Here is a 12,866-nt window from a genome sequence, read left to right as displayed (position 1 = left end):
ACAGTCACTGCGCAGTGACTGTCAGCGACGCGACGATGGCAATGAGGCAATGACAGCGAGGCGAGGGCAACAGCTAGGCGGTTGCCATGGAAGGGGAGAGGAGATGAGAGAGCAGGGGTGAGACAATCCATGGGAAGGGAGAGGAGAAAGCGGGGCACGGGGACAATTTCATCTTTTCGCCTCCATTTGATAAGCCCATCGATCATTCTTCCGGACTCTTAAGACTTTTCCCCTCTTGAATGCCACATACTTGGTACTCCTCGACAGAAAGCGAAACCAGTACTCGTCAAAAAGTCAAGAACCTGACATCAAAGTCCGCACCGTCATATCATTGAATGTAACCAACTGAAGATCAAACTACCATTTTGTATCTCCCATAAATTGTGTAACAATGCGACGTATATACTTGCCAATGAGAAACACATGCACGGGCCCACAAATGAAAGCGATACCTCGTTGAAATCCTTACTCACTTTGGTCCACAAGAATTGCATATAAATAGGGGTTAAGTTTGCATTTCAATTTGCAGCCATATTAGCTTTGAGCATCTGCATGTATATATAGATATATAGTTTTTAGGAGATGGCACTCCCGCAAAAGGCTCTAACCATGCTAGATAATTTGCAGCATGCTCATAAACGGCCAGCGGCGAACTACCAGCCGCCGGTTTGGACGCCAGATTTTGTCCAGTCCATGAAGAGTTACAACACGGTGACTAACTAGATTAATTAATCACTTTCATTTAGTAGCTCTTAATTTGCTTGAGAAATTAAATTAATTATGTTTCATTACCTTTTGCTTATATGCATTAAATTATTATGAATGTCCGTTTAGGATAAGATTCACAAGCAAAGAGCAAAGAGGCTGAAGGAGGAGGTGAAGGATATGATCTGTGATGACGATGCAGATCCCTTGGCCAGGCTTGAACTGATAGATGACATAAAAAGATTGGGTTTAGGTCATCACTTCAAGGAGGATATAGACAGAGAACTTGATAGAATTCTGCCAAAACAAGCTGGGATTTATGGGGGACAAAAGAGCAGTCTTCATGCCATTGCTCTGCACTTCAGACTGTGTAGAGAATATGGCTATGAGGTTTCCCAAGGTCCGTAGCTACATGCATATATATAGTCACATTTCCCCCCCCTACAAAAATGAGCTCGGTTTCCAAAAACTTGAACACATTTTCTTTCTTTTCTTTTCTTTTCTTTTTTTTAATTTTTTTTAGTTGAGAATATGGCCAATAAATTTTTTTAACATTAAAAAATAAATTTTTTATTTTTTTTCCAAAAAATAATTTTTTTTATTTTTTAACTTTCCAAAAATGGGTTTAATTTTTTTTCCAAAAATATGAAAACTTTTACAAGATCATATTTTAAATAAAAACACTACCTACAATACTAAATTTTATAAAAATTGTAAAAAAATTTTTTACTATAGTTTATATTATAAAATATTATTAACTATTTAAATTACTGTAGTTTCGGTGAATAAAAGTTTTCAAAATTAAACTTAATAAAATCTTACTTAAGTTTAATTATGTCATAAGAAAAATTAAGTAATTTGACTATTTTGTCAATTAAAAAAGATTTACTTTTAAGTTAGAATATAAAAAATTAATTAGTGATTTTATATTTTAAAAATAAAAAAAATAAAATTTTCATATTTTTTATTATTTTTTAAAGGACCTCTAAATTTTAAATGGCCTAGGACCCAACTCGCATGAGTCGGCCTGACCTCTAGGCAAAGGCTCCAAATAGACGGAGCAAGAACAGAGAGATCACATTTTCATTTTCATAGAAAGAGAGCACTTCAATTCAATGTTTTTGTTTGTTTTACAGAAGAAAAGGTTGTCTGATTGAGCTGAGTGTGTCCAAAGAAAGATATTGAGTTCAAGTTCTCTCCTGAGCAACTTCTATCTTTACGGTATAGAGAGAAAAAAGAAAAGAAAAAACTATATGAGACCGCAAGACATGAGATTTATATTGAAAAATCTCCAAACAATTTTAGCATAAAACAAATAAGGTAAAATATAAATTCTCATGGCACTATCAGCAAAGGAGTGAAATATTTTATGCCCAGAAAATGAAAGTTTTTGTCTATATGAACACACCATGACCAGTAAATCATATAATTTTTTTGGGATGTACAGATGTGTTTCAAAGATTCAAAGATACCGATGACAGCTTCAGCAAGTCCCTCCAAGACGATGTCAAGGGATTGCTAAGTTTGTATGAAGCTTCATATCTGGCTTTCGAGGGAGAAACCCTTTTGGATGAGGCCAAAGCATTTACAAGCTCACGGCTTAAGAGTTTTAAGAGCGACACAGACGCAGCCCTAATGGAACAAATAAACCATGCATTGGAACTTCCTTTGCACCACAGGATGTTGAGGCAAGAAGCAAGATGGTACATTGAAACATACAGTAAAAAAAATCGCCCAAATCACTTGCTTCTTGAGCTGGCAAAGTTGGATTTCAACATAGTGCAATCTAGACATCAAAGAGAGCTCCAAGAAATGTCAAGGTACGTAAGTCCTAAAACAGGCTTTCCAACATAAGTATCATTAATGCCTTTAATATTCATTACTACAGAAGAAGAAACCTCAAACATTTGCAGATGATCTATCTACATGATATATTCATTAATGGTACATCATATTTGCAAATATGACATTATTTTCTTTGTAATACAATCCCTTTTTTTGTATTTTTGTTAGGTGGTGGGACGATACAGGATTGGCAAATAAGTTGAGTTTTGCAAGAAATAGACTTACGGAGTGCTTCTTTTGGGTGGTTGGTATGGTTTCGGAACCTCAACTAGGTGATTGTCGCAAGGGGCTAACAAAGGTGGCAGCCCTGATAACTGTTATTGATGACATCTATGATGTCTATGGATCTTTGGATGAACTTGAATTATTCACCAATTCAGTCGAGAGGTTTGCATTAATGAAACCCAAATCGTTTTACTTCAAGATGCAATTCCTTTTTTGTTCCATTTACAAATTATACTTCTCTGCCCAGGTGGGATATAAACTCCATCGAAAAGCTGCCTTGCTACATGAAGTTGAGCTTCCTTCTCTTGTACAACACTATTAATGAAATGGCTTACGATACCCTTAAAAAACAAGGGGTGAACATTATACCCTACTTAACAAAAGCGGTATGGTTCCTTTATGTTGAATCATCAAGCAAGATTTATGAAGCTCAAAGTCAAAACCTCAAAATCACGGCATTAACATAATTTGTTTCGTCATTTGTTCACTTGTATGACAGTGGACCGACATGTGCAAAGCCTTCATGGTGGAAGCAAAATGGCGATTCAACAGAGAAACTCCAACCTTTGATGGGTATCTGGAAAATGGATGGATGTCGGTGTCAGGGACTGTCGGTTTAGTCCATGCCTACTTTTTAGTGACAACAAATATTACAAAGGAGGCAATTGACGACTTAGAAATCTACCACAATCTTCTGAAATGGTCATCCATGATTTTTAGGCTTTGCAACGATTTGGGCACTTCTAAGGCATGCAGGCGATTAATTAATTTCCATTCAACCATCTTTCTTGTCGTAGTATCGATTAAGAAATTGTTTTAGATTATGGTTCACATTGAGATCATTAAGGTTATTATTTGTTTGTCGCAGGATGAGTTGGAGAGAGGCGAATCTGCAAATTCAGTCTCGTGTTACATGCTAGAACATGGAGTTTGTGAACAATTTGCTCGCAAGCACATAAGGAATTTAATCGATAAAACGTGGAACAAGATGAACAAATATGGAGCAGCCGATTCTCATTTTGGAAAACCATTTATCCAAATTGCAATGGACCTTGCCCGGATTGCTCAATGCACATACCAACATGGAGATGGGCATGGAGCTCCAGATGCCAAGGCAAAGAAACGAGTTTTGTCTGTGCTAATTGAACCCATCAAATTCCTAGAGAGAGCAAAGCTCCAAAATATGGACAGGCATAAGCCCTAGAAAATTTTCTTGATGAGAAAGTACCTTCTTAATTATATATGCGTGGGAGGTTGTTTTATGTGTGGTAAATTGCTTTTATGACCACATATATATTGTGTACCATAGTGTTTTTTTATATATAGTGTTCCCTTCAGCTAATTTCTTCCTAAGTTCGCTACCATGCAACGTTTGGGTATGTTATGTGAAGCATTTGGTGTTGTTGTCGTTTTAGGAAAAGTGTTTTTTTTATTTTTGAAGAAAATAATTTTTAAAGAAAACAATTTCTCGACAAGAATTTTCCTAAAATATGTTTTTTTTTTTTTGTTGTTGTTTAGCTTCAACTTGAGGATTGGATGTTGTAACCAAATTAGAGAGAGAAAGAGAGCCAAATGGGGGGAGAGAGAGAAAGAGAGAGAACATGTAAGAGAAAGAGCTAGTGATGAGGCATGGCAGCGACCCAAATGGTGATGCAAATGGCCACTCAAACAGTAAGCAACAAGGCATTTCTGGTCCTTAACATAGATATTTGTAATCAATTATTTATCACTTGGGAGAGGAACGATACTATTTCATTGCTACACCAGATGGTGACTCAAACGGTGCGAAGTTGGCATCCTAGATGACAACACAGACAGAGAAGACTAACAAAAGTGACAATAGTGAGGTAGATGGCAAACAAAAACATCGAATGTTGGAATCCTTATATATGGAGATAGGGTCTTGGTGCACTTTGTCGCCCCTCTGAGGGTTTTGTTCGCATGATATAAACGGGGTCCATAGGAAAGGTAATTGTTTCCCGAATGTTTATTCCAAGTGTGTATAGGGTGCGACCACATTTGGATTTACCTAGATGACGAATTAGGGAGGAAGGTTGCTTTCTCCCGGAACTTGTTGGGCGAAACTCGAAACTTGAGTCATAAAAAAAAAAACGAAAGTACCAAAAGTTTTAGTATGGCTATTTGCAATTAATTTAGAAAGTTCTTAAGCTAAGCGACTCTTATTTGTTCTTGGTCATGATGTACCTTGGTCAGTTATGGACACATGATACATCTGTAGAATAATTAATTAAATAATAGGATCGTATGAATTCAATAGAACACAAAATATAGACAAAAAAACGACACACCTATATTCGTCATTTGATCTTACACTGAATGAGGGACGTGAACATAGATTTCAGATCAAAATAGATCTTTATATTAGGTGACAAGATCTTCCTCTTACTACTTCTCGAATAGGCAACTGATTAATGTGATAAGTATACAATATATATGTTTATGTAATATTTCATATTTTCGTATGATTGTCATGTATTTTAAGTGAGTTTAAAGTATTGAAAAATTGCCTTGTAAGGACAACAAGCATTACAAAAAAATCACCGCAAAGAGATTTAGCGACGATTTTCAAAATTGCTGCTAAATTAGGTGTCGCGGAGTATTTAGTGGCGGTTTTTAAAATATTTAGCGGAGGTTTCAGAATCGCCACAAAAATTAAAAAAAAAAAAATTTAGCGACCCTTGCAAAAATTAAATAATTTAAATTTTTAATTATCCCACACCATGCAAGCGTGGGTGACCAGGTCGCGCGCCTGCCGCCCGGGCCTAGCCCTGCTCGCCACCGAGCGATGCTGGAAATTAACTTCTCAACCTTCCCCTCCCCCAGTTTTGAACCCGAGACCTCCTCTACATGAGAGTGCGTAAACCATCTAATCTGTAAAGCCTCATTGTTATATATGCATGCATATAAATTATATATTAATCCAACTACTATTTCTTAGAATTATATTTTATATTTTTTAATATAAATTAAAAAACATTAATTCATTATTTTTTTAAAGCAAAAGGAATAAATTAAAAATAAATTAATTGAGTTAAATTAAATAAATTAATTGATTAAAAAATCTAAAGAAGATTTTATATATTTTTTAAAAATTATTAAAATTTTATATATTAAAATTTTGTTAAATTTCTTTTTAGTTTTTTAAATTAAATTTTAATGAATTTTGCCATTAATTTAAATTAAATTTTAAATTTCTTTTTAAGATTTTATATTTTTTTATTAATTTAATTTTTAATTATTTGCTTAAGTAAAATTCAAATTTTTAATGAATTTCGCGACGGTTTTGAAAAGCCGCCACAATTGTTAATTTAATTTTAATTTTAAACTATTTAATTATTTTTTTAATTTAGCATAAGTTTCTTAGAAACTGTCGTGAAATTTAATTTAATTTTTTAATTATTTAATTATTTTCTTAATTTAGTGACGGTTCTTTGAAAACCGCCGCAAAATTAAATGTTTTAATGAATTTTGCAACGGTGTTGAAAAATCCTCGTAAAATGTTAAAAAAAACTACTGCAAAGAACTTATTTTGCTATGGTTTACAAATTTTCGCAAAATACAACGTTTTGTGACGGTTTTTAAAATCTCCGCAAAAAATTAATTTTTTTGTAGTGATCGAATCAGGTTCAGGGAGTGCCCTGGAGCTTAAATATCTAAGGAAAAAGGTATGTTATTGAAAAGCGTCTCGAGGCGGGATTTATGACGCTAAAAAAAATCTGATCAGAAATAATTTTTGTTATAGCTATGATTTGGACTAAAAAACTGAATAATCGTAAGGGACATCCGGAAAGTCAATAGAATCTTAAGGGGGCTATGATTTTATGTAACGATCAACACTGAAGTGGTTTTAGAATGAAACAATGGTCCTGAGAAGGCGCAGAGACGAAATTGTCCTTATTGAGTAAGTCTTGAGTTATTAATTTTAGATTTTAAATATCTTAGTGAGAATTAACTTGATGTTTGATGGTGTAATTGCAATTAGAGAATTATCCAAATGAAATAAGGATGAAATTAGGCGTCTAAGTGGTAAAATATTATAACTTGAGGAATTAAAATAAGGGTCAAAATGGCATTTGGAAGAAATTTAGAGTATTAGCTTTAGATTTCAAAATTCATTCCATTCTAGTTTTGGATCATTTGGAGCCCAAAACTTATCTAGAGACGTGGGGACGCATGATTGGTCCGGGAAATCTATAAATAAGGCCCATGGTCTATTCTCAAATGATTCCAAGGTAATTGAGGATTGAGGGATGTTGGTCCCTTAAGGTATGGCCATTCAAGAGGGAGGTAAATTGAGTTTTTAAAAATTTTCTCCATTTTAATAAATATTATTAATTAATTATTTTCTCTAAGAATATATATAAATTATTTTTTTAATTAAATTATTGTTATTTAATTTTAAACAAATTAAGATTTTATAACTATGTATATGTAAGTTTGAGATTAATAAATTGCAAGCCACAAGATATAGCAAGAATAAATAAATTAGGCACAAGATAATTTATAGTGGTTCGATGTCTTCACACACATCTACTCCACTCTCCCAAGGTCTCAACCACCATTGGGGTTCCACTAATCTCACTAAGGTTTTCACACTAACTCATCTTGAAAACTAAATACACTCCCAGATTACAATGTGTTCTAAGAAAACCACCAACACCAAGGTTTTCTCCCTAACTTACCTTGGAAACTAGATTTACCTAGATTTTAACGGTTCTACGAAACCTATACATTCCACAATAGTAATTTAAATGTTACAAATAATTTGTCAACACTTGGACACAAATAAGTAATTAAGAACAAATTATATAAGACAATAATATTTAAATAAATAAATAAATTTATAATCTCAAATGGAGAAGTTCAGATTTATCGTAGAAGACCTGAAGAACTTTTTTCCTTTTGCCTTGTGGCTCTTCAGTGGATGTGCAATAATATTTCGAGAGTCTTGGATTATTTAGATGCTTTACTTGAGAGCATTTGAGAGTTTTTGGGTGCTTTGGATATACAATGGAAGTACTTGGATACTCAAAAAATGAGTTTAGGGGGGTATTTATAAGCATTTTAGCCACTAAAAAAAGGGTTAATATGAAGTTTGAATTTCAAAAAATGTTTAAACTTTCTCAAACAATAAGAAAACATGTCTCACCTTTAATTCAAAATAAATTTACTTTTTGAATAAGAAATCAAGATTTGAAAATTTAAATATAAGCTTTTGAGACATAAATGATTAAAACAATAAAACATGTCTAAAAGCAATATCCTTTAATTCAAAATAAATTTACATTTTGTATGAGTAAAAGAAAATATGTCTAAAAATAATTCTCCTTTTATTCAAAATTTGAAAATTCAAATATAAACTTTTGAGACATAAATGATTAAAACAATAAAACATGTCTAAAAGGAATTTTATTTTAATTCAAAATACATAAGTAAGAGAAAATATTTATATCATAAAAATATTTTTGTTAATCAATGAAAACTTAATTAATATGAGTAAATTGGCTCAACAAGGGATTCTAAGGTGAGAATTCTATTCTTGAGAGAGGGGAGGAAATTCCATAAGAATAAGGAAATGAATAGGAGAAGAAGCAGGGTAAAACGAGCATTGTCGGAGTTCATGCCAAACAGTCAGAAAAAGGCAAGGTAAGTTTGATTTTTTGTAATATTCTTGTAGAGGGGGAAGAGAGGGACCCGTAGGTTCAAATGAGGGTCGAATCGGAGTTAAAATGAGGGAGATATGACCGAAATACAAAAGTGATGCAGTGTTGTCTCGACGATGTGTGAATTACACGCATCGGGAAGAGGGTGCGCATGAAGGCGCGTGGGCCACCTTCCCACGGCGCGTGAGGGTGCTTACAGAGCCCTATTTCCTTGAAATTTTTCAGTTTTACCCCTAATTTAATGACCTTCAACCCTATGTAAAAATATTGGAGCTTAGGTTTATCAAAGCTTATGTTTTTTGCAGAAATCTAGGCTGTTTGTTGTGAAACTATAACTTCTAGAGATAAACCTTCAAGGTGAAGCTCTTATACTCCAAATCCTAATTTTTATTCTCTTATATGAGATTCCGGTACTCAAATTCCTATTTTGTGAGGCTCTAATACTCTAAATCCTATTTTTTGTTTTCTTATATGAGACTCCTATACTCTAAATCCTATTTTTTGTTTTCTTATGTGAGGCTCCTATTGCATGAAATGTGTTTTGTGAGAATCCGGTACTTAAACTCCTATTTTGTGTAAAACTCCTATTACATGAAACGTGTTTTGTGTAACGTTCCTATATGCAAACTCTTGTTATTCTCTTAAGTGAAATCATGTTGTATTAAAATGTGTTCCTTGAAAAATATATGTCATTGGTTTTCAACTGTTGCATTTATAAAAATCCATGTGGCGATACTGTTGTACCTATTTGCTGTTGTTCGAAGGCAAAAGTCTGAAGATCCCCCGAGAGACGCTATGTGTACGCCATCGAGAAAACTCTTGTAAGGAAGACTGTGAGCCTAAGAGACAGCGGATGTGCTACTTGCATGAGTTCTATGAGGTCAGGTTGAGGTGACATGGTTAGAGATCTCCCGAGAGGCACTATACGTGTGCCATTGAGATAGCTCTCGTTGGAGGAGGCTGACATGTTCATGAGGCAGTTCGGAGTAATCCTCGTTGTTTTCGCATACGTTTTATAATTGTTCATGCATTGATATAAACTGTTTTGGAGTTCTCATTAAAAGATTCATCTTCTAATTGAACTGTGTCCCTAGAATATTCAAACGTCAGGTTTGACTAGCGGCTCTAAGGGAATAGAAATGGCTGAAGGATAAGCTCGTTTTGCTGTTTGTAGCATGTTTTAGCATATCTTTAATTATGTATGAGAAATTCAGTTGATGCGAACATTAGTACATTTTGGTTATGTTTAGAGCGTTCGGTTATCGTTTTCAAGAGATGATATCCATGTAATCTATTTTGTAGATGTCTTGAATAGTTTTCTATATGATAAATAAAGTATTATGGTTGTGTATCATATCAAGTTTGATCTAGTTTCCGCATTTAAAATTTTAACACCTGACTTGACTATTTGTTTATTGGGTTTGTTAGGCTGAAAATGTGAGATTGGGATTTTTAGGAATCGTATGTTGTACATCAGTAGATGTGGTGTGAAAAAAAAAATTCTTGAAATTCTAAGATATAACACGTTCGAAAAATTTGGGGTGTTACATCAACAACAGCAAGCAACTTCAAAGAACTGAATCGATTGAACATGGTCAATCTCGTTGAATGATTAATTATCAAAAAATTTATGACCAAAGCATTTCCATGCACTTCAGGGATCCAATAACACTCATCATACGTCTCTTGATTACTTTCTAAATTCCTAACAGCACATATATTCTTCAAAACAAGATTAAGTGTATGAACAACACACGGAGTCCAATAAATACGTGAAAACATACCTTCAATGATTTCCCTAACTCCTTTGCAGTTAGTAGCATTATCAGTAATGATCTGTACAACTTTTTAGTCACCAACTTCATCTATTACCTCTTTCATCAAATTAGCTATAAATTCTTTATCTTTTACTTCACCTGAAAAATTCACAAATTTGATAAATATTGGACCATTTTCAAAAACAACCAAAAAATTAATCAAGAGTCTTATTTGTGGGTCACTCCAACCATCAGCAACAACAATGTTAACACATTTTCCCAACCAAGTGCTTTTAATAGGTTCCATCAATTTTTTAACATTTATGTTTTTTTGGTGAAGTAATGTGGTCCTCAACTTATTATAACTTGGAGACATATAATCATCCAATGGATGATTAGCGGCAAATGAATAACAACTCAAATAATATAGGTTTCTAGCAAGATTAAAAGGTAAATTAAACCCCAAGTATAAAACATTCTAGTAATCTCAGCATCTAATTGTGCTCTAGTTTGTATGTCAAAAGCTCTAGCAATACACTACAAAAAATCAGAGTTTTAGCGATTGAATTTTCTGTCGCTAAAACATTAATATCCGTCGCTAAACAATTTAGCGACGGGGGAAGACCCGTCGCTAAAGTTGGCATCGCTAAATTTTAGTGACAGAAAATAACGACGGAGGAGTTTAGCGATGGATTCAGCGACGGGTAACCCGTTGCTGATCAAAGACGGGACATGTGCTTGTCGCTGATCAGCGACGGGTTCAGCGACGATTAAGACCCGTCGCTGATTGACTTTTTAAAAATAAAAAAAATTATAAAATAAAAAATTTAAATTATTTAAAATGTAAATTCAAATTATTAATAATTTATATAAATAAAATTTTTTAAAATATTAAAAAAAAACAATTTTTAACGTAAATTAAAAATAAAATTTTAAAAATTTACAATAAATTTATATTTATAAAAAATTCATATTTAATTATTATTCAAAATTTTTTATCTTTTATATTTATTTAAAAGAAAATTTATATATAAATGAAATTAATGATAATTAACAATTTATTTTAATTAATTATTATAAATTAAAAATATATTATTTTAAAAAAATCAAAATTCATATTAAATCAAACTAAATTCATATCAAAATTCATAACAAAACTGATTTTGTAAGTCAAACTGATTAATTCATAAATATTCAGTTATAATCATCATCATTTTGTTCCTCATCATCAAAAAAGTGATTACTCGATCCTGGTTGAATCGACGGTCCAGATTGTTGATAAGACGTATCAGGTTGTTGTAACGCCATCATTTGTCGTAATAACAAAAAAAATTTTAAATAATACTAAGTATAAAATTAAAATTTTATTTAAATTTTATTAATAATTTATTTTTAAAACATTCATCTACCTGAACCCCTAATGGGCCCAATTTTGTTATTTAATTATAAATTTTTAATAATTAAAATTAATTTTTTAATTTAAATTTAACATTAATTAAGCACTATATATCTTATATATCCCAAAACTTGAGACATGTAAGAAAATTATATAACTCTTCAAACTTTGCCATTAATTTTTGGCATCGCAATTCATTAGCATTTAAAAATATTGAGTATTAAATAAATTAATTTGATACCTCATAACCCTCACAATCAACATACCAAAAATAAATGAAACTCCACACCTAATGCCAAACATAAATTAATTTATGAATTTTGTGCAAGCATTTGCAATTATAGTGGGATCAACATGGAATATTCCATGTTTGATTCCAATGCTTATCGTGCCAGTGGCTAGAGCATTGAATTAAATGATCACATCACAAATTAAATTATTTTTGAGTTACAAATTAAATCACATCATAAATTCTAAATTAAAACATTCAAAAATTCACTCATTTAATATTTTAATTTTAATTCTAATGTTTAATGTTTTAATTTTTCTTTAATTCTAATTTGCCCAAATAATATTGATTAAACTTTCAACGACTTAAAAACTAAACAAAATCACCTAATATACATATATTATTTAAAACTCCTATTCTTATTATTCATTCTATGTGTTAAAAAAATGAAATTAAAAACAGTTTCATCCCAAAAAAAATTAAAAATAAAAAAAATATGTTTTAACTTAGAAACAAAAAAAAATTCCAGATGAAAATTTACTCAAAATTTTTTATTTTTTTAAATTTGTTTAAAATCATTATAAAATTCATATCTATTTTTAGATTGAATAATTATTTTTTATATTAAAAATAATAATTACAAAAAACTCTTATATTTTTTGATTTACAATTTTTTTTATCTATTTAAAATATCATCTACCTATTTTTATTCATTTCTCATCTTCCTTATAATCTAAAATCTAATGTATAAAATGCACAATGAGAAAAAACTGTAATTTTTACTCTATTAAAACTCTTACAAATTATTTAATTTTTTATAATAAAACACCTATTTTTATTCATTTATCATATTTTTAATTATTTTACTAATTATTTAATATAATATTTTTTATATTAAACATTTATTTTTAATTTAAACCCCCTAACAGCCGCCCCTCCCCCAAGTCACAAAATTTTGAACTATATATTATTTTAAATTTAATTTATTTATTTAGATCACAAAATACATAATAATAATTTATACA

The 12,866-nt window shown here is 31.5% G+C and overlaps 1 protein-coding gene across 1 annotated transcript; it reads left to right on the top strand.

Moving 5' to 3' along the window:
- Nucleotides 1-539: 539 nt before the first annotated feature.
- On the top strand, nt 540-4,178 carry LOC127791527 (probable terpene synthase 12). The gene is made up of 7 exons (XM_052321447.1): nt 540-711; nt 835-1,105; nt 2,153-2,525; nt 2,719-2,937; nt 3,023-3,161; nt 3,275-3,523; nt 3,644-4,178. The coding sequence occupies exons 1-7, from the start codon at nt 583-585 to the stop codon at nt 3,977-3,979; spliced, it is 1,716 nt and encodes a 571-aa protein (XP_052177407.1). The 5' UTR covers nt 540-582; the 3' UTR covers nt 3,980-4,178.
- The last annotated feature ends 8,688 nt before the right edge of the window (nt 4,179-12,866 follow it).

This window comes from Diospyros lotus, chromosome 15, assembly GCF_014633365.1.
Source record: "Diospyros lotus cultivar Yz01 chromosome 15, ASM1463336v1, whole genome shotgun sequence".
Classification (NCBI taxonomy): Eukaryota; Viridiplantae; Streptophyta; class Magnoliopsida; order Ericales; family Ebenaceae; genus Diospyros; species Diospyros lotus.
The sequence above is the reverse complement of the archived record's forward strand: the minus strand, read 5'-3'. Positions and strand labels throughout refer to the sequence as shown.